Raw genomic sequence first — 26,303 nt, 5'->3', positions numbered from 1 at the left:
GGAAGCAAAATGAAATAACTGTTAGATTAAGGTACCTCTATTCTTATTTCAGCAACTGATTTGTGGAGGCAGAATTCCTACAAAAAGTATCCTTCGGAATGGCTCCAGATTCCTCCATTTTTCATCCAGTGGGAATGCAAATGGTTTTAATGGCACTAAAGTGTATGCATAAAAATGGTTTTTAAAAAAAGCAATCAATTTTATATTCCATATAACTTGCCACAATTTTTAAAAAGCAAATGGAAATATGAAGTATTTAGACTTTCCCCCCTCTGATTGTTGGGCAAGGAACACCATTAACTACATTTTAAAAAAAACAAAAAACAAAAAACAAAAAACCCAATTTCTTTGGAGAAACCAGAAATTTTAAGATGTGTTGAGCTGACATTGAAAACAAAACTGAGGGTAACAACAAACAAAACCAGAAGTGAAAAAGTCATATAAGCAAAGATAGGAATTTTTATTATGTAATTAAAACACAAAGAGCCCGTTAACTAGAGAAAACAAAGAATCACTTCTACAAATGAAAACCCCATTAGTCCCACTTAAGTTGCCAGGGACAGCTTATAGCTCACAAGTGACTATAAAGTAAGTCCACTGGCTTTACAATAAAACACATTCTGATACCCCAGAAGAACTGTCTATGCGAGAGATTTTTATGTGGCTCATAAGCCTATTCCAAAGGATATTCCAGTAGAGAGGTTGCTGGCGGACTTTGATCCAGGACATGCTTGTAATAACAGGACCCCAAGCCATTTTCTCATAACTTTTCTTCAAAGGGGACAACACTTCTGGTTTGTTTTAGAATAATCTATGGTAACTTTATAGCCAATCTACTTCTTTATTCTAGAATCTTAATCAAAATCTCCAGTATTTATAAGATATGCAGAAAAATCCACTACGTTTAAACTTTAATCCGTTATTCACATGACTTATAAACACACAGATCAGACACACTCTGGTACTTTTACTTTTGCTATCCCTAAAAATAAAAGACTTTTGAAATGGGCTTAACTAAGACTTTCCAGGAAGGTAACATGTAACTATAATGAAAAGTGATCAGTGAAGAAATACAATTCGTCCCATACAATGTACCAACACCCCTAGATGCTTTCCCAGAAACAGTTAAAGCTTTGCAGGTAAACAGTATTAACAACCACTTTGTAGAACACAAACAATTCTAAAATTTTCTGTTCATATTTTGTAGCTATTTTCTTAAACGTGAAAAGACAAAGAAAATGATAAAGAAAAATGATAATCTATTTACTTTCATGATTTTGCAGGAAACAGTAAGTTTAGTATATTCTCTCACCTTTTTTTATTGAAACCAAGGCCAAGAATTTATGTACTTTTTAGTCATTCCCCCACAATCTGCTATAGGCTACACACTGAATTAATGGATTTATCTTTTCCCTTACTTTTTGCAGATTGATAATCCAGGTTTATAAATGAGGAGAAACCAGTTCATCTAGAAAAACTAAGGACAGCCAAGTGGCCATCAGCTGCTTCCTCTTTGCCCCACTGAGCAATTAACAAGCCTCTGAGCTCCAGGACACTAACTGAAATCACCACCTCTCATCTCTGTTTCTTGCTCTGACCCCTCGAATGCTATCCAGAGACGTAGACTTTGCAGGTATCTAAATAAATAATGAGACGAGTATTTATCAATTCTGCATGACCTTTCATGATCGTTCCCTCATCATGGGGACACAACTTTCCTCAAATGACTCCAGGATCAAGTGCCATTTTATTGCTGCTCCGTGATCTGCTCCTAAAGCCTAGTGTTGAGATGCTGACACACGGACTCCTCAAATACAACCTCCTCCCTGCTTATTTCTCTGCCTGGTGCCATGACCTTCTCTCCATGGCATTCTAAACTTGAGTTTTTGACTCATCTATCTGTGGATTTCTTGGAGTTGACAGTTTGTTTTGGACTGTGGTCCTGGCCCATCCCTCCCAGTTTGGTCAACTTGCCCCGAGCTTTGACTCCTGACGTGCCAGATGCCCAATACCAATCAGCCTGTTTTCTAGCTGACTCGATTCCTGACGCTGGCGCCTCCAGCCTGTCACTCTCATTGGGACTACTAGACAGAATAACCCATAAAATAATGAGCACGCATTTATTTTGCGGTAATGTTCCACGCTGCTTTGGCAGGTGGGAGAAGGAGGAACCAAAGATGCAGACATCATAAGGACTCCGATTCCAGAAGTGACATATACCAAGGGGAAGACTGCACCTTCTTAGCAAAATGTGAACCATGCAAGAGATTCGATAGAACTCTAATATTTGACATGCTGAATAAGGTTGATCATCAAAATATCAGTAAAGGCAAATGGGAACTGGTATCAGAACACTGTATATTATTTAAAGTACACAAAATTAGGGCACCTGGCTGGTGCAGTCGCTTAAGCATCAGACTTCTGATTTCAGTGAGGTCTTGACCTCAGGGTCCTGGGATCGAGCCCCAAGTAGCTGGGCTCCCTGCTCAGCAGGGAGTCTGCTTGTCTCCCTCTCCCTCTCCCCTGCTTTAATAAATAAATCTTAAAAAAAATACAAAATTAGTAAATTGAGTGCAAGTTTGGTCGTTCTCAACAAAGCTTTTTGTTTTCTTCATACAATCACAGATTTAAAAGAATCTCTGAATATCATGGGGCAATGGTGGAGACATCACCAAATGGCATGGAGAGTCTCTACCATTTCATGCCAAACGTGTATACGACACTTCTCCCAACCCCACATACAGCCCACTGGCAGGACCAGAATGCTGGAAACCTGCAGGCTTCTGTCTAGGTTGGTGAAGCTCCCTTTTTACCATCTGAGTTACATATGATATGACCAAGAGCTAGTAAGCTATTCAGACTAGTTGGACTTGTTATTTTAATTAAGGAATCGAACTACATATTATTCAAACTGGTGAAATAGAAGTTCAAAAAGAACAGCTTCTATTAAAAACCAAACCCAATGCCTTGGGAATCCTATACAAAGGCAGCATGCCAAGAAAAATGCTGGTACATTAGGTAAGAGGGAGAAAGCTATTAAAAAAAAAAGAAATAGAGGGAAAGGGATAGAAATCTAGAATTCTAGAATTCTACATTAAGAGATTCTAAGCTCTAGTATCATAAGATTCTTAGTTTTATAAAACACACCTCAAAATACACAACACCCATATGTTTCTATACGATTACACACCAGGTTGTAAATAGGGATTTCCTGTTTTTGCAGTATTTTGAAAGCAGTCATGGGAGCAAGAGGAGAGAAAAAAGGCTATGAGAAAAAAGTTACACAATAAACAACACTATGTATAAAAAGAATCACAAAAGGATGGTCCTTAAACTATTAATAGTAGTTATCTTGGAACAATTTTAGCTTCCAAACATTTCTTTATGTATTTAAACATTTTATGAGAGCTTTACATAATCACAAGAAAAAAGAGGCTATTTTTCATTTTGGAATTTTTGTTCTTTTGGTTTTTTTCACTACCAAAAAAAGAGAAGAGACCATAAGACTAATTTTAGGGGGAAAAAATCAATAATGATACATTGCATGAAAATTACTTTTGGTCTTTACTGACCTCTTCTTACAGCAGAGAGAAGGGACCACACCTCTACCACCCACTTCCCATCAGCCAAAATTCATTCTTCAAGGAACCAAGTGATCTGTTGTTTTAAACCTCTTCCATTCTCAGTTGGCAATACTTGGCCTCAGCTCCACATTTTCTAATATATATGTGTTTGTGTGTAGATCTCTCAGAGCCCTACTTGTAATTTCCAAGTCAGTTTGCCCTCTGGTGGATTTTCAGTATTTAACCTTGAGACAGTGTTTCATTCAAGCAATCTGTATTAGATATTACCGTTTATTTGTAAGCCTCTGACAACCCAATAGATAGGGAACATCACATAGGGAGGTGTTAATTGCAAGGGTTAGGCGACATTAATTCCAATGATGAATTCCCACATAAGGGAAAAAAAATCCTAGGCAAATCTTATTTTTTTTTTTTAAAGATTTTATTTATTTGAGAGAACACGCATGAGAGAGCACCGCAGGGATGGGGAGCATGGAGACAGACGGAGAGGGAGAGGCAGGTTTCCTGCTGAGCAGGGAGCCCAATGCAGGGCTTTGATCCTAGGACCCTATGAACATGACCCAAGCAGAAAGCAGACATTTAACCAATGAAGTCACCCAGGCACCCCACCTTAGCAAATCTTATTTTTTTTTTAAAGTTCATCTAAAAGAAAAAGCTAATAGGGAACAAATTCTCAAAGAAAAATTATAATTTTGTAAAGAAAGACAAATACCATATGATTTCACTCATATGTGAAATCTACAGATGAACAAAGGAAAAAAAGAGAAAACCCCCCTGCAAAAAAAAAAAAACCAATAAACAAAAAAACAGTTTCTTTAAGTACAGAGAACTGGTGGTTGCCAGAAAGGAAGTGGGAGAGCTAAGGAGGAAATAAATAAAAGGGACTAATAAGAGTGCACCTATCTTTATGAGCACTGAGAAATACATAGAATTGTTGAGTCACTAGACTGTACATCTGAAACTAATGTAACACTATGTCAAATAAAAGAATTTTTTAAAAAAATCAAAACTTTATTATAATGCAAACTAATAATTCAGCAAGATCTGGGACCAGAGAGAAGAACCCAGCTCCTCTTACTATGTTATGTTCTAGCAACTCTTTGGAGTTCTTGGGAAGTGACCATTCATGTATCCTAGAACACTTTTTTCCTAACATTTTCCCTTTTCCAATAAATCTCAATCCTTAGATTTCAGTGCTGCTTAAAACCAAACAAACAAACAAACAAACAAAAAACCACACCTTTTTCACAGTATTTTTTCTTCTCTAATTATTTCTTAGGCAGGTAACCTAGCAGTTCCCATTTACACATATGATGTATATCAAATCCTATACCTAAGATTAACCTATATACAGGGGGAGTTCAGGCTCACAGGAAACTACCAAACTTGTGTTTCTATGTTACAGATATAAGTGGCCAAACTGGAAGTTGGACATATCTGGAACCCCCTGGATTCTACATGAGAGCAGGTGGAATGTGTCCAAGATAGGGAGACGAGTCCTCCAATCCTCTGTTTTTACTAATAGCTCAATTAATCAAAATCTTACTTAGGAGCAGATTCTGCGAATTCAGGTTTACCAGGCTAGAGTTCCATCACCTTGGTTGTGATTCTAGAGCTGTTTGATTCTAAATTTCCCCAAAGGGCATCTGAGAAATAAAAATGGAGTATTCTTGAGCAATGCTGGACTGACATCAATTTTCCTAGTCCACTGCAAAAACACATCCAGGCACTTGGAGTTAAAAGGATCACAACTGAGAAGAAACCTTCCTGATAGGGTGCTTTCACTCACACCAGACTGTAATGGAAGCCATTTCATTAAGAGGCTCCTGGCGGTAGAAACTGGAGTGTCTCTCAATGCTGCTGCTTGGCTTATGCAAGAGTCTTGACAGACGCTGATCAGGCATGGCTGTCCTCAGCCTGTCTTAATAATTCATTTGGTTTTACTTTCACTTACACAAAAACACACACCACACAAGTGTATTATTAAAAGTCACTGCTATATTTAATATTAACATCAAGAGTATGTATTCTAGGCCCAACAAAAAATACAGTTATTTCTCACTGGGAAGAAAATATGGTTAACTCCACATACCTTTTCTCCTGGAAGTAATAATGAGATTATTCAGACGCCACGCAGTCTGTAACGCATGAAACCAGAACTTTCAGTCTCAGTGTCAAAAGTAGAAGTCAAACACAAAAATAACTAATACAGCAGGATTACACTGTTTGCAAATTCTCTGCTTTCCATTATTCTTCCCCATATCAAGTGACTGTAAAGACAGGCAACAGGGTGGGGGAGGGGAGGAATTCTGAACTTGGGCACCAGGAATCCTGGATTCTAGTCCTGACTCTAATACTAATCTGTCAGAGGACCACGGACACGTGCCTTAATTTCTCTCCTTACTTTCCTTACAAGGGGAAAGGGAAGAAAGGTGACCCAAGAACTTCTAAAACCTCTTCCAGTCTAACCCCCTCCAATTCTAGCTTCTGTGTTGAAGACCATGACCCAACCTATAATAATACTTCCCTACGTTAAACTTTGTTTTTCTTACTTGACACTTTTATTTGGAATTTTTGTTATCATTGTCCAGCATCCTCATTAGAGAGGCCGGGGGAAGACCACTCTGTTACAGGACTGACCAGACATCGACTCTTACTTTCTTCCCACAGTTTTACTCAAATAATCAACACACAGTATCATATTAGTTTAAGACACACAGTATAATGATCTGATAGATGTATACATTGTGAAATCAATACCACAAATTTAGTTAACATCCATCACCTCACAGTTATATTTTTTCTTGCAATGAGAACTTTCGAGATTTACTCTCTTAGCAGCTTCCCAGTAGACCACACAGTACTGTTCCCTATAGTCACTGTGCTATAATGCACATCCCAAGACTAATTTATCTTATGCTTGGATGTTTGTACCTTTTGACCACTTTCACCCATTTCCTCCACCCCCAGCAATCACCTCTGAAGCACTTTAATTTTTTTTTTTTTTTTTTTTTTTAAGAATTCTCACATAAGGGGCACCTGGGTGGCTCAGTGGGTTAAGCCTCTGCCTTCAGCTCAGGTCACGACCTCAGGGTCCTGGGATGGAGCCCCACATCAGGCTCTCTGCTCAGCAGGGATCCTGCCTCCCTCCCCTCTCTCTGCCTGTCTCTCTGCCTATTTGTGACCTCTCTCTCTCTGTCGAGTAAATAAATCTTAAAAAAAAAAAAGAATTCTCACATAAGGGAGATCATACAGGCACTTTGAAGAAATAGAGAACTGAGGAAGGAGAGATGGAGAATGACCAACTTCCGGGTGCAGTGAAATTTGTGGTTCGTTGATACAGTTGACAAAGGATGTTATTAGACTTTTCAGAATTACAAATGAGGTTAGAAGTACTATTTGATATGAAACAGATTCTATTTCACAATAATTAACAAGGGGAAAACGAAGCATGCTAAATCACATCAGAAATTTCCTTGGGCTCCGCAAGGAAGAATGTGAGTCGCTTTTATTGCTTTTCCTATTCCTGTGCTCCTGAAGCAGGAGGAAGAGCCTTAGTCATTTGCAATTAATTACTCATTGAATTTTCTGAGCCGTGATCATCTTTCCTTTTGAGCTTTCATCTAAGTATCTCTAAGAACTTTTGAATATTAATTATACCAACAGTGTCCTGAAATAATTTGGGGCTGTGATTAAAATTACATGCCCTACATTTGGTTACTCTCTTCAGGTGAAGCTTACAAAAAAAAAAAATCTTAGAAGGTTAGAGCTTAGACAGATGTTAACACCCATCAGGCCCCACTTCACGTTTATAGAAGAGGTTCTAAGATTACAGATGTTAAGGGGCATGCCGGATTTCACCTTGCTAGCCACAAAGCAGACTCAGCATACAATAAACCACATCCTCTTCTCCAAGGCCTCACTTGAGCTTGTGCCACAATAACATACTTCATACTCATTTTTTACCCGTTCACCTGAGTTACTAAAAAAAATTAACTTCCAGATAACTTTCTTAGAGACAAGGCCAGCATGTAGGTGGGAATGGTCTGGGAGCCTAAACATATTTTTCCTTCCTGAAATATTTGATATTTGTCTTACCTTTTCAAAATGAAGGTAATTACCATGAGGTCAATTATCTCCATGTGCTGAGTTGCATATAATTTTGGAGTTAGAGGAGATAAATTATGTTTGAGCCCAAGAAAGCAGCCTCCAAACATCAAAACGTCTGCTTGATCTGGCTGGTAACATAACAACTGGGTTCAAGCATTAGGCTACCTGTTAGGGGTCATGATAACTGGTGAAGTAGATTTGGTATTTTTTTTTTTTTTTAAGTGACCGATAGTCCCCAAGTTTCTCTGGGAAGAAGAGGCCACTGGGGTGGGAGGTAAGGACACGAGAGTATAACTGAGAGAGAAATAGGGCATCACTTAAAGCATATCTAAAAAATATTCCAATTAATGGGGCCCTCAGGTGGCTTAATCAGTTAAGTGACCAACTCTGGGTTTCTGCTCAGGTCATACCTCAGGGTCATGACCTTGGGGTCTGAACTTGAGCCCCACATCCGGCTCTGCTCAGTGCAGGGTCTGCTTGAGACTCCTTCCCTCTTCCTCTCACTCTGTTTGCCCCCTTCCCCTCTGTCCTTCTCTCTCACATAAATTAAATCTTAAAAACAACAACAAAAATGCTTTCCTGGAAAGAAGAAAAATAGAATTAAAGGCATGTCTCATGAGTGTCTTTGCTCTTCACAATTGCATAAACCAGTAAGGGCTGAGGGCTTGGGCCAAAGATAGTCCAGTTATTTTGAAGCATGTTTAAGAGTTACCTTACTGAGTACTTACCATGTGCCTAACATTTACTACCATTTGTATTAGCTCATTCAATTCTCCCAACAGTTCTGTGACGGGGATTCAGTTATTATCCCCACTTCACAGATGAGAAAACTGTGGCTTAATGAGATAGAGTATCAAGCACAGGGTCACATGGTTACTGAATTGGAGGAGTTGGGTCTGAATCTTAATATCCAGCTTTGAATATCATGTGGTCTTCTTTGAGGTAAGTGTGCCATTTGAGTGCCAGACTTATGCCATGGTGTGGACTAGCTGGAATACTTTATTAGATTTGAAAGAGAGAAAGAGAGTAAGCAAGCAGGTTGGGGGTGGGGTGGTGGGAAAGTCAAGCAGACTGGGCTGAGCATAGAGACCAACATGAGGCTTGACTCCATGACCTTGAAATCATGAGCCAAGATGAAATAAAGAGTCGGTGTTTAACTGACTGAGCCACCTGGGCGCCCCTCCAGGGAGGCTGTTTCTAAAATTAACATACACTAGTGTACCCCTTCCCAATGTTTTATTTGAAGGTACAAGGCTGAAACTCATATTTCTGTCCACCATTATTTCTCATTTCTTCAGAGAAATCCAGAAAATGTGGTAAGATGGTATCGACCTGGGTCACATAAGAGAATCTAACCTGAATAGTTCATTCTTTGTTTTTACCCTTGTAATTTCTTTCCTTTGTTTTCCATCTTGTGCTTTATTCTATCTCATGAGGCTCTGCAACTCCTCAAAAAAAGCATAGATGATCAAAAGAGAAACAAAATAAATTTGGTAATATTAATATTCAGGCTAATAATTTAGTACTAGTTAAAAATATAAACTAATAGAGGCCAAAGTCTAAAAGCTTCATGACCCCACAAAAGATCTCTAGAAATAAATATGTACCCTTCCTGGCTATTTTCTTGTGCCTTGTATAATGTCACAAGCCTGTGTTCCTGGTAACATATATTGTAATGTCCAAAATAGCATAGAAATTCATTTTATAGAGTTCACAGGAGTAGTTCTTGACTATACCTGCTTTTTCAGATATTCAGTTTAATTTAATTTTGCTACAGTAGAGCCAGAGTTACTTAATCGAAATAATGCCAGATTGGTTTGGTTAATGTTCTGCCAAAAATAGAGAACTGGTTTTCTGTTAGATTTATCAAAATTCTACTCCAAATTGGAGATAAGGCAGAGTTTTGTACTGGCAAAATATCAGGTCAGGTGTTCCTTCTGTTAGTTCTCGGTAGTCTGAAATCCGCAGTGATTCACTTCAGAAAATGAATTCTACCGCAATTAGAAATAAGGGTTGCATGTGTCCTATAAATGTCTTCTATCTCTTTTGTTCTCGTGCGCCCTCTAGTGTTGTTTAAGGGAATATTCAGCTAAATTTTTATCCTTGCTGGGAAGATGAAAGCCTTAGTGTGGAAAGAGACCATTTAGTCCAAAGCCCTGCCCTCGTTTTCTGCATGAGGCATTCACCCTGCTCTATGGAAGTGAAACACAGATAACTGCTGATATCATTGGGATTCGATTGTATTCTAGAATAGTGGGGGACATAGCATCCTGTTGACTGACTTTATTGTTCATAATCATATGAACAGTTTCAGTGGCACACAACTGAGATTACACAATATTCGGAATAGAAACTTAAGCATTACAGTGCGTTTGGAGACAAATAACTCTAATTTGGGGAAGGTCATACACTTCACTCAGACTCAGTTCCATCACCTGTAAAATATACATCATTATATCTATCATCACATCTATCTCAGGGGGCTATTATAGAGAAAGAAAAATGGGTGCAGTCCCTAGTAGAGTTTATGATTCATGGATGTAGTCAGCTAGTGGCAACCATTTTTTTAAGAGTGTATTTATGAGAGAGAGAAAGAGGAACCAAGAAAGAGGGACAAGCAGACTCTGTGCTAAGTACAGAGCCTGGTGAGGGTTCAATTTCATTGCCCTGAGATCATAACCTGAGCTGAAATCAAGAGTCGGAGGATTAACTGAACCACCCAGGTGCCCCCAAGTGGCAGCCATTTTTTAAAGATTTTATTCATTTATTTGACAGACAGAGAGATATCACAAGTAGGCAGCAGGAGGGTGGGGGGAAGCAGGCTCCCTGGGGAGCAGAGAGCCCAACACAGGGCTTGGCTAGAACCCTGAGATCATGACCTGAGCCGCAGGCAGAAGCCCAACCCACTGAGCCCCCCAGACCCCCCAGTAGCAGCCATTTTTAATATTGTATGAGTATCCCTATAAAATGGGCTTCTCAGAAGCCAATATTTCACTGGATCAGCTCCATCTTGGCAAGTCAAATTTGTATCTGTAGAATAACTAGAGGATCCTTTCTACTAGCAATCTGCCTCTGGTGTTATACTCCGTATAGTGTAATGTGTGAGATTAGTGTTCTAGTGCTCAGGTAGGTCTAAACCCACCTTCACCTATTGGCCAAGTGACCTCAGACTTTCCACTTGACTTCTCTGTGGTAATGTTTTAACACATGTCATATAGTGATGATGATAATACCTATCTCATTTTTTTTTGTGAAGATTAAATGTGTTGCTATATGTACCTGACATATAGCAAATGTTTTATAATTTCTGTTAAGAACTAGCTATAACTTAAAACAAGTCATTTATTTGGTACAACTGCTATAACACTGTCGTAGAACTGATATTTAACTAAACCTAAATTTTCAAAAAAAGATTAATATAGAGGTTGATTTCCTTCATCTGAAATAATTAGGAACATTTCTATATTTTAGGTGCTTCCAATATTATTGTTTAAAAATGTCCTCTTGAAAGATCTGTTTGATAGAAGGATTTCTGGGTTGGGTTGTTTTCTTTTTTTTTTTTTCTTTTTCTTTTTTTGGTTGGTTTTGAAGGATGTGACTTATATAATAATAATTTCCCAGGGCACCGGGTGGCTCAGTTGTTAATTGCTGCCTTAGGCTCAGGTCATGATCCCAGGGTCCTGGGATTGAGCCCGGCATCAGGCTCCCTGCTCGGAGGGAAGCCTGCTTCTCCCTCTCTCACTCCCCTTACTAGTATTCCCTCTCTCTCTGTCTCTCTCTCTCCCAAATAAATAAACAAATCTTTAAAAATAATAATAATAATTTCCCCCAATTTCTTCCTCTATGCAATATAAGTACACCAAATGCTTATGGCTATTGTTTACTCAATCCCCAGGACAGTGCTTCCAGGGGAAGGGCATGACCATTTTCCAGAATGTACTGATGAGCAACCAAAGCCTTTAGAGAAATTTAGTAACTTACCCAAGTTTACAGAGCTGGTGTGTATGGAAAACAAACAAAACAAAACAAATGAAAAAAACCCAGCCAGAATCCCCATCCAGGAATGTTTATAACTACTATGTAAAACGGCCTTTCTACTTAAAAATGGTTGAAACCGGTTTCCGTTAATACTTCAAAGTGAAATAATCCCCTGATCCTAAAGCAAATTGTTTTACTTCTCCAAGTCCCTGTTTCCCTCCCATATAGGATGACAATGATTAGATCAGGTGGTCCAAAATACCGGAAACACCAGAATTTAAAGCACATATTTTTACTTAATACATCTGGCTGATGAATCTAGAAATGTATTTATTTAAAATTTAAAAATACATCTACTCACAATTTTTCTGTTGTATTGTCTAATTAATTGGTGTTCTAAAATTTAACAATTATCATAATCAGTTCAACAGAAGTTTAAATTTGATATTATCTAATTCAGAATTCAAAAAGTATAAGGATATCTGTTCTTATGCATAAGGCATATTAACTCTGTATTTAGTCATTTCGATAATATCCAAATTTTCTATAAGCTCAGAATTTTAAAACACCAATTATCCCACATGATCTGACTTGCTAAAATCTACAATGTATTGGGGCGCCTGGGTGGCTCAGTGGGTTAAGCCGCTGCCTTCATCTCAGGTCATGATCTCAGGGTCTTGGGATCGAGTCCTGCATCAGGCTCTCTGCTCAGCAGGGAGCCTGCTTCCTTCTCTCTCTCTCTCTCTCTCTCTGCCTGCCTCTCTGTCTACTTGTGATCTCTCTCTCTCTCTCTCTGTTAAATAAATAAATAAATAAATCTTTAAAAAAAATCTACAATGTATTAAATCTGTCTGAAAGATATAAAATATGATAAAACTGGTTTGTTGACTTATTTCACATATTCTCTCATTTTATAGTATATAAATATTTAATGGTAAACATGTCACCTCTTTAATCATTGGCCAGTCTCAATCTCTGTATTATGGTAAACACAAAACAATGGGGAAATCTGCCACAAGCCAACCTGAATATTAGCAGAAGAAAACATTACCTGCTGGCATTTTGTTTTTATTTTCAAGTCAGCCAAACATTAATAATAGAAAGAAAAAATACTTAATTAGTGAAACTTACATTCTTCTTTTCATTTATTTAAAAAAAATTTTTTTAAGTAAGCTCTACACCCAACGTGCAGCTTGAACTCACAGCCCCAAGCTCAAGAATCCCATGCTCTACCTACTGGGCCAGCCAGGTGCCCTGAAACCTGACATTCTTTAACCCTCAGCTAGTATATGTTCAATAACTGGAAAGGGGCTACTTGCTCTTATTGTACTGACAAGACAGCACTAATCTCAGACTAAGCCCCCATAAATCGTCCCATACAGCCAAGCCTATTCAGTGGCCTGGCCAAGCATGTAAAATCAGTAGTGGTTCATAAGAAAAAGGAACTGAGCCTATGACAAATTAACAGGTTATTGCAGTAATTATATTTGGTGTAGACGGAAGGAAAGGGAGGACTCTCCCCATCCCTGACCATCAACTGTGAGCTCTACAGTCTTTCACATAATACTCTCTGCATCCTCTTCACAGCACTCACAACTCTGACATGTTTATACAGGCTGTCTCTTTCCCACCAAAATCCAGGTTTCCGGACATCAGGACATATCCGGTCTTCTCACTCCCGTGTCTTATTGTCTCCAGGAGCACCTGACACATTAAAGATGCTCAAAACACAGTTACTGAGTAATGAATGAAAGCAAGCAAGTGGTTAAACAATGACCTTCTGTTTCTACACATTCTTTTTTATCCCTTGCTATTAGTTGTTGTCCTTTCCATGGCTCCACCATGGAAATTTCCTCTTGCCTTGGTTAACAACAATGCCTTCGTCTCAACACTCTTCCCAGCCAAGGACAGCCAGGGATTATTTGGAGTTGAACTATGAGAACTCCTCCTGAGCCCGAGCTCTAAGGATGTCTGCACTTGAACAACACAACTTTCCTTCTGGGTGAGAGACACTTGAGAACAGTTCCACCTCTCTTTGTGAAACTTCTGAGGTGTTTTTCATAGACTAGGTGCTTTCACTGAATAATGTTAACTTTGCACTCTCCAGCATGTCCAGAGCTACAAGATTCTATACATATGAAGAGACATGCCTCTTAGAAGCACCATCTTTCATGAAGTGATGTATATTGTAGCCACCATTCTGACCCATGACTTGGGTAAGATGTCCTCCTACATGGGATCGTTGCTTTCTAAATAACAAGCCAACATCCAACAGACATGCTGACATCCAACCCACAGCTACCTGTAGACCTCTCTGCTCCATCCCAAACCTCCACAAATCTGTAGTAGTTCTGGCAAGGCCCCATGCAAACTGCACATGAAGGCACCAGGCTTACCATCAGGCCTTCCATATTCCTTTCCCCTTTAGTTACTTCCACTTGGAAGTAGGCCTCATGTGGCCAAACCTGGGGAGAGGGCAGTGACTACACTAGGTGCTCTAACATGGTTGTAAGGCCAACCTTCACCTCATGCTTTGGGAGTTGGTAAGCATAAACTGCACAACGCATCAGATCCCTTCCAATGGAGGCATAAGCAATCAGACAAATGGTAGCCTTGTTGGTATCATAGAAGTATCATTGGGGCCCTGGGTCTGTTATACTAATTTTAAGCCCAGCCATGCCCTGTTGCCTTCTAAACTGCACTTGCTGTCATTTGAATCAGGCCCTTTTTTATTGACAACCCCGACAAGCCCGAAACCTATGCCCCCAGCAGAACAGACCTACAGACCTTCCAGAGCTCTATGGGAGAAGACCATACTCCATGCACAGGCACAAGAGTACCTAAGAAGCTTTTTGAATCACAGATCCCTGGTCTAGATATCTTCATATGGAAAATTTTGATTCAGGAAAATTGAGGTCAAGCCAGAGAATCTGTACTCTTTCAAAATTTATTCACTACCCCTACTTCTACCCAACCATTCAAGCAACCGCCTCATGGTTTCTGAAAAACACTCATTTTGGGAACCCACTGACTGACCTAGACTGCACTCCTATGAGCAATTCGAAAAGCAACACTGTCTAAGTCATTTTGCTCTCAGAACAAGGGGAGCGCTCCTTCTTTCACTCACTCATTTGCACATCAGGCACCAGGCTAAAAATACACAGGGAAATAAAGATGAAAAAGATACAGTTCCTGGGGGCAGGGCTAACTTCACTACTGTGGGGTCCAGGACAAAATGCAGGGTTCCTTGTTCAGAAAGTAGTAAGCATTTCAAGACAGTGACAGCAGAGCATTAAACCAAGCATAGGTCCCATCTGAATGTGCACAAAGCATATTCATATTGGGAACCCCTGGACGTAAAGGGCCTTCCTAACAGCAGTGCAGAAAAAAACTACTCATTTTGCTCTCAAAACGAGAGCTCTGAGCTCTGCCTAGGTCACTGGCCTTATCTGTGTATAAGGCAGGAATCTGGAACATTCCCACCTGAGAAATGACATTCAAACAGACAAAAAGTGATGAGATTACTGAAAAACACTCATCATCATGAAAGAGTCTCCATTTCAATAAATTCTTGTAGTTGAATGAGTAGCCCTAACACTTCCAATGAAGGAGCTTAAAATAACCACAGAATAATGAATTATTATTCTCTATTACTTTCAGGTTTTCCTGGGTGCTGCTATTTTCTAGAAGCTACAAAAATTAGTACTTAGGAATAAAGGCCCCTCTTTTTTTTTTTTTAAGATTTTATTTATTTATTTGACAGAGAGACACAGCAAGAGAGGGAACACAAGCAGGGGGAGTGGGAGATGGAGAAGCAGGCTTCCCGCAAACAGGGAGCCCAATGTGGGACTCAATCCCAGGACCCTGGGACCATGACCTGAGCCGAAAGCAGACGCTTAATGATTGAGCCACCCACGTGCCCTTTAGGGCCCTAAAGGCCCCTCTTTGTAGAGCTGACAGAGGCATAAGTAAGTGATATTCATGAGTTCATGAAAAAGAAAAAAATTACAAGTCTTCATTTCTACTTTGCTCGCAATATCTTCCCAATATCCTTTCTAATCTTCTAAGGAAATGCCAAAAAAAAAAAAAAAGAAGAAGAAGTGAAAATTTTCGTTCAAGACAGCCAGTTTGAAACTTGATTTAATTCAAATGCACTAAATAAATGAGCTCTTCCATACTTTAGAACATTAGCCTTGTTAAGTCATTTGTCAAACTCATATTCTGACATTTCACGTGAGTAACCATCATGATTTCAGAATATAGAATTATGTAGTTTAAGACATTGACGACTGTTTTGTTGTAAGGATTTGGGGATCTATAAACCCAAATCTAGGTATTTTTATTCCTATCCTTTTAAAGGTCAGAGAGAGGGCAGAAAAAAGTGCAGACCAAAAGCATGACCAAAAATGCCTGTCCCTTCATAAACACAGTACTTCAAAGCTCTTTGTACGGCTCATGACGGTTGAGGTTACTATTAGCTGTCAAAGTGCCAAAGACTCGGTTCTTCTACATTTACTATTTCATGGTTGCTTTGCTTTATTTGCATTCTGACATAATACTCAGCTTCAGAACATTACAAATAGCAATCAACAGAATTAAAATGAACACAGCTTTATAGCATACTGAAATTGTGGCTAAGGGGGAAGAAGTTCTCTGAGCAAAAGCACATATGGAGGAATGGGGCTCTGTGTTGTTTTAAAGACACCTACCCAGATGTTAAAGAATGTGTTCCCCCTGCACACAGAGGAGGAAGAGTCAGGAAAGGAGACTTTCCATGCCATTTCCAGCAGGCACTTGTATACTTCAACTTGCTATCGTGAACCCTTAGGTCACGGAATAGGAGTTGTTCATGCCCCTATTCAAAATGAAACCTCACTTTCAAGAAAAGAGGTAAAGGAAATCATCAAATACTGACTTAAAATTAATTTTACTCAGGGAAAGAAAATTTACAAACTCACACATCAAGTTTGCTAAGGAAAAGAAAAAATTATCTACTGAATTGAACACAGTGTACTTTTTGGACTTTTTTTTTAAGTCTACTGATAAATGTAACGTACATACACAAAACCAGATTCCAGTTTAGAGTTTTTAAAACTGAGAATATAACGAAATCTGTATCTCACTGTTATTTCAAGCTTTTTAGTCAAAACCTCTTAGATACACCTTAATCCGCAAAGCCCATAGTATAGTTTCAAAAGCATGTTGACTAAATAAGTTTTCTTCAAAATCATTCTTTTTAAAATACAGACCACAGACCAATGCTGGGGATTCTGACTTGGTAAATCTAGGGTGAGACTCAAGCTTTTTTTTTTTTAAATAAAATGTTTTTAAATTCACTACATGATTCTGAAACAGAGAGCTAAGTCTCAGGACTCTTGTTCTAAACCAATGGTTCTCAAAGTCTGGCCTCCAGACCAGCAGCATCAGCAACATCTGGGAGCTTGTCGGTAAGGTCCCTTCAGGATCACCACCCAGACCTACTGAATTAGAACCTTACTGGGGGAGGGGCGCACACTGCAGCTTAGCAAGCCCTCCAGGTGATTCTGATTCATGTTCAAGTTTGAAAATTGCTGTTTAATTAAAAAATGAGGCCACATCATTTGTCTTGTAATGCCTAAAACAAAGCAACCAGACCTTTCAGCAGGTTTTCTTTCTATAGTTTCTTTATTCAACACACAAATAAAAATAAATCTCAGAAATGTATTTCTCCCTAAAAGAACCGAATAGCTGCTACTTTGGACATGTTTCTATAAGCAATCACTCTGACCACCTTGAGCTCAGCCTCCAGCTCCTTCCCTGGGTTAGGACAGAGGTCAGCAAACTTTCGCTGTAAAGACCCAAAGAGTAAAGGTTTTCAGCCCAGCAGGCCACATGGTCTCTATCATAGCCACTCAGCTCTGCCGTTCACCATGCATAAATGACGGGTGTGGCTGTGTTCCAATAAAACTTTACTTACAAAAACAGCTGTCACGTCCGATTTGGCCCAAAGGCTATAGTTTGCTGACCCCTGAGTTTAAGAAATAATGGCAGAGTAGTTGGGGGAAGTGGACTGTGGAGAGGAATGAAACATACCATCCCTCACCCAAGAATGCGTATTCTCTCATGAGCACACACTTAGCCAATCTGGAAGCTATTCCAGGTGAAGGAGAGCAGGCTAGAAAGAAAAAGTGGGGTGTCTCATTTGTTTATTTATAACTTATTCTCACAGAAATACTAATTAGGTGCATTCTAGGTGCCTGGCACCAAACATCAAAGCCCTACCCCCAGAAACCCAAGTCCAACAGAAGAAAAAATAGAAATTGGAAACAATGCCATGTGAGATAGCCACACAATGAAATATTATTCAGTGTTCCAAAGAATGAGCTATTATGTCATGAAAAGGCAACAGGAAAACAAATACATATTACTACCTGAACGAAGCCACTTTGGAAAGACTACATACTGTAGGATTCTAACTATAGGACATTGTGAAAAAGGCAAACGATGGAGACAGTAAAAAGATCAGTGCTGCCAGGGATTAGGGCAGAGGGCAGATGAATCAACAGAGCACAGTGCACTTTAAGGGCAGTGAAACTACTGTGTAAGATAGTATACTGGGAGATACATGCATCCTAGATTTGTCCAAACCCACAGAATGTAGGAAACCCAGAGTGAACCCTAAAGTCAATATGGACTCTGGGTGATGATGATGTGTCAATGGAGATTCAACAATTGTAACAGATGTCTTCCTCTGGTGAGGGATGTAGATAATGGGAGAGGCTACGCCTGTGTGGGAGCAGAGAGTACCTGGGAAACGTTTTGACTTTGTTTTGTATTTAGAAGTGCCAGAGATTTTTTAAGAAGTCCATTAAAAAGCAATATTCTCTACCATAGAGTGAAAAAGAGATCTGATCAGAATATCAGTAGAGGGATAGTAGAATGTAAAAATAACGCCAGTGAGACATCTGATATGATAGTGTCATTCTAATCATGACGGTTTGATTCCATTAAGTCACAACCTGACCCATTAATCCATGGACCTCAGCTCATGGTTTCAGGGCTCAGTGTACTAATTGCATAATGAGCGCACAAGGCTGAAGAAAGAAGCCTGGTCCAAAGACCCCCCCCAAACTGTGTAATAACAGTAATAATGACCCCAACCGGCATCCCCCTTTTCTCCCATCATGGCCTCTCTCTTTGTAGTTATCTTGCCATTAGGCTGTACATTCATAGAGGGCATAAATAAAGTCCATACTTTATTCATCCTTGTGTCTCCAAGAACTAATGTATCGGGCACATGGAAGGCACACAATAAATACTGTATTATAACAGGAAATGAATAAATTGCCGTTTATTGAGTGGCCACTAAAAAATGCTTTAAAATGGATCAGATTGCTCTAGGAATATATAAGGGGTGACTGACAATCCCTGAAGGAGCTATGAAACAAGACAGTAGCAGGTCTGGGCCTCTGGGAAGGAACAGGATTATGCCACTTGAAGAACAAGGAGAAACATATTCCAGGTAGAGGGAATGGCAAGCGCAGAGGCAAAAAGTTGAAGACTAAACACTGAGGAAATGAAGAGAAAATCAATATAGTTGGACCACAGGGTAAACCAGTGAGGAAAAGGAGATTAAAAAAAAAAATTAAAAACAAAAGATGATGAAGGAAAATTGAGATGTACCTTATGTCTGAGAAATTCCGAGATTATCCAAACATACGGCATGGTACCATATAATCTGGAAACTGTTATGATCAAATACTTGAAAGTAGAAAGCCCCAATAAATCACTCTCACTGTAGCACAGAGGCCCGAATCGGGGGTGATTGCTGGAGCATGCTTAATGGACCCAGTGAAAGAAGTTGACCACAAAACAGTGACCAGTGGAATGGGTAGCAGAAAAAAAAAATTGAGAGGCTTTTCTGATTTTGCATAGCTATTCTTTCCTATTAGATGGGGAAGAAGGAGCGAAAGAAGATTTCTCCCCTGTCTCACTTGGGAGACTTTAGAACAGGTAAGATCCTTACCTGAGTCAGGAGACAGAGCAGGAGAAGCAAGCAAGCTTGGAATAAGACCCTATTCTTTTGTGGATTTGTTGAACTTCAGACATTTGGGGAAAGATAAAGTGTAGTCGCAAATGTTTGTTTTAACAGTGTAACTTATATGAAACCACTCTGAAAACTTGAAAACACAATGCAAACTACTAATATTTTTAAAAGTAACCAATATGTGATGCACCTGTAAAAGGTAATGCATGTCAAAACCAGAGTAGGGGTGAAATGGTCACATTTTTAGGGAGCCACAGAAGACGACTGCCAGATTGCCCCCCTACCAATAAGTACCCCTGGGAAGTGAAGGCCTATCAACGCATACCTAGAAAAATAAATATCTGGTCTTCTCAGCTGCAGGATTACTCTTGGCCCAGGCCACAGCTGGCCAGGCCTCCCTCCCAAAATCACTGGATTAATGTTAGTGAAAATAGTCCAGAAACAGCTAGAAAGTTCTAGTACCATCTTCTCAAAAGCAGGGACTGTAAACAGCACAATTTACATCTAAGTTCAAAGGGTCAAATTCGGCTTTCCTAATCCCAAGGGATGTCAAGGAATTGATTTGAGACAAGGGAGGGGATGGTTTATTTTTAAGATTATTTATTGAACAAGGGGGAGGGCCAAAAAGAGAGAGGAGAAGGGGAGATAGGGAGTGAGGGGGTTGGGGAGAGAGAGAGAGAGACTGATTCTCCTACAGACTCTCCCCTGAGCTTGGAGCCCAACACTGGGCTTGATCTCATGACCCTGAGATCACCATTTGAGATGAAACCAAGAGTGGGACACTTTAACAACGGAGCCACCCTGGCACCCTGGGAGGGAATGGGTTATTAAGACAGCATTCACTGCAGATCATAGAGCCCCAGCATCTGGGGTACAGTGAAATATTTAATGAAAAAAGAAGGGACTGACTCTATGGCACAGAAACTGACTGTTTCATTCAGACTTAGACTAGACATTTTCTAGTTTATTTAAACCTACAGCTGTTTTATCAGAATACCCAGAATAAACTAGTTTCCTAAAAATAATATACTGGCTTCGAAAAGGATTCAGGCAATAGATAACAAAAATATTCCATGTCAAATTGAGTGGCAAGATTGTGGAATATTTCTTTTCTTTTGGGAGAAGGTCCCTGTATTTCCTAAGTTTTCCATAGGACACCTACCAAATATATTATAGGGATTAAGCTTCGGTGGTAGGATTATGATTTCATACTTTTGGGAACATTTCTGTGTATTTTTTAGGTTTTCTATGGCAAAAATACATCACCTCTGTCATCAGAAATAAAATGTAATTTGCAGAGGAAAGAAAGTCATTCATGCCGGCTTCTTCCTCCTTGCCTCCTTAGTTCAAGCTACTTGTGACACCTCCTGTCTGCGACATCAATTCCAGCTTTCTCTCTGGCCCTACGGTGCCTTCTCCATTTAGCAGCCATAGTGCTCCTTTAAAATGTAGAGTCCTCCAGTAGGTTCGCTGCACAGAGAATTCATTCTCTGCAAGACCCATGCACCTGGCCCTGGCCTATCCCTCCCTCTGATTTTATCTCCTAATTTACTCCTCCCCCCACACCTGTCCCTAATTCCTATCTACTCCTACCCCTGTCCACCACCACACCTTTCCCTAACCCTCTCCCTCCCCAATGCCTTTCTCCTCCCAGCCATACTGTTTTACATCTGTCTCTAGAACAAACCAAGCAACCAGGAACAGGTCCGCAGACTTCACCTCCATACTCGTCCCAAATCAAAGGCTGTCTCTTCAGAGAGGGCTTCCCTGAGTGCCCTCCCGGGAGACACAATCCATACTATTTCTTGTTCTGCTCTTCACAGCACTTACAAGGACCTGGTATTATTTTATTTATGGTCTCCCTCCCCCTTTGAACCACCATCCTCTCCCTTTATAAACCCCTTGAGAACTGGAACCTTATTCATCTTGTTCAAACATCTGTCCTGAATATCTCCACAGAGCTCGTCCTATAGATGCACAATGAACTTTGGTAAGGGGGTAGGGGTTATCAGCTGCAAGATTTTATCTGCACGTTGCCTTCAAGTTTATTTTATGCTGTGTTTGAGGAAGTGATTAAGATGGCACATTTTCTTTCTCAGCACACCATGACATCACCATTGCTAGACTGTTGCGATATATGGAAGTAGAAGCAGAAAATGAGGGTTATCATTCTTCTTTCCTATGCTTTTCCCAGGGGCTACTTGGAACTGAACTAAGAGATTCGCCAGGTTAACTCTGCAATCTTTTTTTTTTTAACATGTGATCTAACCAAGACATTCAAACACAATAGCTCAAGAAACTTCAAGATAAAGGAGGGAGTGGAAGGTAGATACCTGTATATTCCCCAAAATGCAGATATTCAGATAAAAACTGGATTTGTACTCTTATCTTCCCATTGCTAAGCTACTCAGCAGAAAACAATGTCACAGAGAAACAAAACCAGACCTATCCTCACACCTTAGGATGTCTTTGTATCCCTAAACTAAGTTCCTGCCAGTGACAATCTGAAAGTTGCTGGCAGGCCTAAAAGCTAACTATGCCCTTGAAAAAGGCCCAGAATTCCTGGGATTTGGTACATAAATATATGAAGTCTAGAACTAGTTTGATGTCTCGCTTCTTGTCTGGATTTCCAGTTAATATTGAGAAATTCTAGTTCTGTATGGGTACAGTTATCTTCTCCTTAAGTTGCTGAAACTCAACCTAAAAGTTGTCCTAAATAATAGAAAACACATTTATCAAATCAAAAGCAATCAGTGACTGACCCCTTTCATGGCCCTCAAAGATAGTTGATGAGCTCTTTTTAAACTGCCACAGAAAATCTGAGAGGGGGGATAGCTGAGAAAGTTCCATAAAATTATTAAAATGAAAACATTTCTGATCATGTGGCTCCTCTATTGAAAACATGTGAGATTTATCCTGATCTAGGTTTTGAGAATCAACATGTTGCAGCTGAAGTGGGTTCGAATCCTAAACACTACTTGAGCCTGTCTCCAAAACAGGGGAGAAATGGAGAAGCAGATAGAAGTTCTTATTTAATGAAGGAAAGACTGGAACACATACCTACTAGGACTGAAGTACTAGCACTATTCAATTGTTAAGAGGAAAAATGAAATTCATTACTTTTCAAGTGCTTCCTTCACAGACTGAGGGAGTTTGTGACAGCCCACCTGTTTCCTATTTGATATGGAAGAGCCATGAACAGTGGGTAGTGAGACAGGGACAGGTTAGTAACAGATAATAAAAGGGCAGGATGGCCCCACCACCACTCTCAACTCTTCTAAAGGGAAACATAATGACTGGCACTGGGATCCACAAGGGAGACAGGAGGAGAAGAGACCGAATGGCCTACCTAAAATCCAAATGTAGAATAACTTTGTTTCCTGTTTTCCTGTTTTCTTCTTCCAACTGATCATTAAGACACTGTTCCAGGCGATGGCTGACAGTAGTCCTGAGTATTAGAACTTTCTGTCTAACTAGAACCAGAATGATCACCGCTAATTAGGTAGGAGACAAAAACACCTCTCAGAAACCATCCCACAGAAAGACACCAAGAACAAGAAGAGGCGGACCTCCGATGACAGTTTCTCTCAATAAAATCCTGGGTCTTTTGGAGCTTCTGAAAAGGGCGCTTCTTACGTCAACTCCACAGAGGGACACCCGGACTGGTGCTCAGCTAGTGTGAATCTACAAACATGAGAGGCCAGACTATTACCCTCAGAGTCCCTGGATAGCTTTTGTCTTGCCGCAGGTCAGCTGTGAGTTCAGAACTTCGGGGTGTCAGGACTGTATAGAGCCGGGAAGTTTACACCAGAAAAGGGAGGAAGAGATGGATTTCTCCCAGTTCCCAGGCTCGTAATGGGACTTTATAGAACTCTGTGCCTTCTGTAGAACAAAGCCTGTTAACTCAAGGCAGTTGGTTCCAGTCCCTACACAATAAACTCGAAATAGGAAGGTGTAGGTCTGGGCGGCCTAGCTCCCTCACACTTTCGTACTAGAGGTTGTTCACTTGTTCAGAGTTAAATGGGCCCACGAGGGAATGCATCACACACACCTGTTGTTAAAACGGAAGGTGGCTTTAGGGGAGGATGAAATAGGTGCAGGAAATTAAGGCACTCATCGTGATGAGCACTGAGCCCTTTGTAGAAGTGTTGAATCACTATACTGTACACCTGAAACCAACATAACACTGTATTTTAATCATACTTGAACGTAAAAGCTTAATTAAAAATTACTGACTAAACATCACCCCCTACTAAAGAAGGCCTTAAAAGCAATAATCTGTCCAGAAATTCTAACTTTTTTCCAAATATTTCCATCAAGTATTTCCTTATCTTTTTCCTTCCTCTATGTTTGGGTCCTTTGCTGTCATAGAGAAACAGCATACTGTTTTTAAGTGAGTTATTAATAAATTTATCTCTAAATTGAGGAAGTAAATTTAACAGCTGATTAGAAAGAAAACATTTCTCTGCCCCATTTGATTTCCATCACTCTATGTTATGGAATACTTGTGGACCTCCTCTTGCTTAGTAGGTTGGGGTTAATTGAGAAAAGTGACCCTTTCTCTCAAAACCTCCAGTTTAATTAACAGTAATGGAAACTGTAGCCACTATTCCATGACATTTTGGACAGTTTCTTTGGTAGTGCAGGGCTTACATTTATTTGAATGTTCTCTTTATGTTCTGAAAACTTTTTTCTTTTACATGAAGATCCATCTAAAGATGTTGACTCCAGCTTTCACCAAAAATATAATTTGCAACTACAAAGTTGATTTACATGTTTTTTACTCTTTAGCTGATGCCTCTGTGGAGAAGCTATCCTGTTCAACACCCAAGGACATGAGGGGTGCTAATTTTTTTTTTCTTTAAACTTGTGGACTCCTATTGATCTCTCAGGAGTAAAACCCTGAACATTTTGTTTTTACAAATAACCTGATACCTGTAGTATGAACGTTTCCTTTCCAGTCCGCTGAAGTTCAATGCTGAGCAAGGTTGATGTTGAATTTTAATATGACTCTCCCTCGGCTATAAGTGAAATTTAGAAATTTCACTTACATTTTCATTTTTAAAAGGCTGCCAATTACAACATCCTCTTTGCCTATATGTATCTGCCTGGAATATGCCGGATTTTTTTTTTTTTTTTTGTACTTTTAACCTCATTTTGTAAACAGAGACCCAAATTTTACCAAGCAAGTGGGGGACAGGGATAAAAATAACAAGAGGTAATAAAGAACACTGACGTTTATTTCAACTTCATCCTCTAAGGATTTTTAAAATCACACAAAAAGTCCTTTTTCTCAGTCTCCGTTAAAAGCAAACCTGCAATGTGAGAGCAAGGCTAACAGTTACAAAACCCTTCCCAGCTGCGGATTTCAGAGCTAGCAAAAGCACTGAAAAGAGAAAAGCATGCAAAGGAACCCCCCTTACCTGAAGTGAAAGCAGTACACCAGCTTGGTGACTACTGTAACCATCTTTCCCAAGTCAAGAGCCGGCAATGCCAGAGTGCCAAAAAGTGAAAAAGGACGCGAGGTTTGGAGCGGCTGCCAGAATCTTGCCAGGTCCTTTCTCCCGGGACACACCTCCCCTCTCTGGCTCCGAAGACAAGCGGCTCTCGCTCGCCCTTCACGGTTAACCACAAGCCCGTCGTTTCTGCTCCATCATCCAGCAGCTGCTGGAAGCACCGGGCTGCAGCGTGCACGCCGGGGTGCTGAGAGGAGCCCCGCGCGGAGCAGGCGGAGTGCAGCCCGGGAGAGCCCAGGGCTGTGCGGCCGCAGCTGACGATCCTAAAGCCGCATGTTACTGGGCAGAGAGCAGCTTTCCAGGAACGAGGACCAGCTGCGGCACAGCCCCGGCGCTTCCCGGAGCCCAGGGCAAGCCCGAGCAGGCGGGGAGCTCAGGAAGACGCCCGGCTACTGAGCATGCTCGGCTGGTCCCCGGCGCGGCGAGGGCCTTTCAACCGGTGACTTCTCTTCCTGATTTGAGAAGGGGAGAAGGCAGAAATGTGCAGGGGTGAGATTGAGTGGAGGTGATTTCATCAACGTGGAGATGACCTGCTCCCAACCTCTCCCCCCCCCCAAAAAAAAGAGAGATATTGCATTGCAATTAGCAAATATTATCGATTAGATTGATAAAGATGTTTGGAAGCTATCAGTACTGTTTAGTCTTTCTGCACAGTTAAGCTGTCTCTGGGGTCAAGTATGTAGTGTAGGCAGTGAAAGGATTTTAAACCTAGAAAATCACTATCACTCAAAGGTTTGGAATTAAATTGCCTGCATTTGAAAGTCTGAGTAAGCCATGTGTCGTAAATCAGTTGATATGTACACAAGGAAATCTGCCTAAAGACAATGACCTTCTTAAGAAAAACATTTTATAAGGTGTGCAATTTTTGAGATTTAAATGTTAATTTATATCATGATAACTTACATTTTGAAGTTTAAACCTTTCAGATGGCAAGCTTCAGATACCAGGGAGTGTTGCTTATTCACGACTGTAAACACAAATCCTTTTTCAGGGTTTGGTAAATGACAAGTACTCCATAAATGCTTGCTAGAAGATGAGTTGTGGGTTAATCTGTAAATGGCACAGGCAGGCTGACGTCCTTGAATTTGA

At 40.2% G+C, this 26,303-nt stretch overlaps 1 protein-coding gene across 1 annotated transcript in view; it reads right to left on the bottom strand.

The window, feature by feature from the left end:
* The window catches only part of ARHGAP18 (Rho GTPase activating protein 18), a 200,847-nt gene extending 175,497 nt beyond the window's left edge, over positions 1–25,350 (bottom strand). The window contains exon 1 of the mRNA XM_032339551.1: positions 25,122–25,350. Within this exon, the coding sequence (XP_032195442.1) occupies positions 25,122–25,165 (44 nt within the window). The 5' untranslated portion in view covers positions 25,166–25,350. The remainder of the gene's footprint in view (positions 1–25,121) is intronic.
* Between the last annotated feature and the right edge of the window lie 953 nt (positions 25,351–26,303).

This window comes from Mustela erminea, chromosome 4 (assembly GCF_009829155.1).
Source record: "Mustela erminea isolate mMusErm1 chromosome 4, mMusErm1.Pri, whole genome shotgun sequence".
In the NCBI taxonomy this organism is placed as follows: domain Eukaryota; kingdom Metazoa; phylum Chordata; class Mammalia; order Carnivora; family Mustelidae; genus Mustela; species Mustela erminea.
Note: the sequence above shows the minus strand (reverse complement) of the source record. Positions and strands in the feature narration are given on the sequence as shown.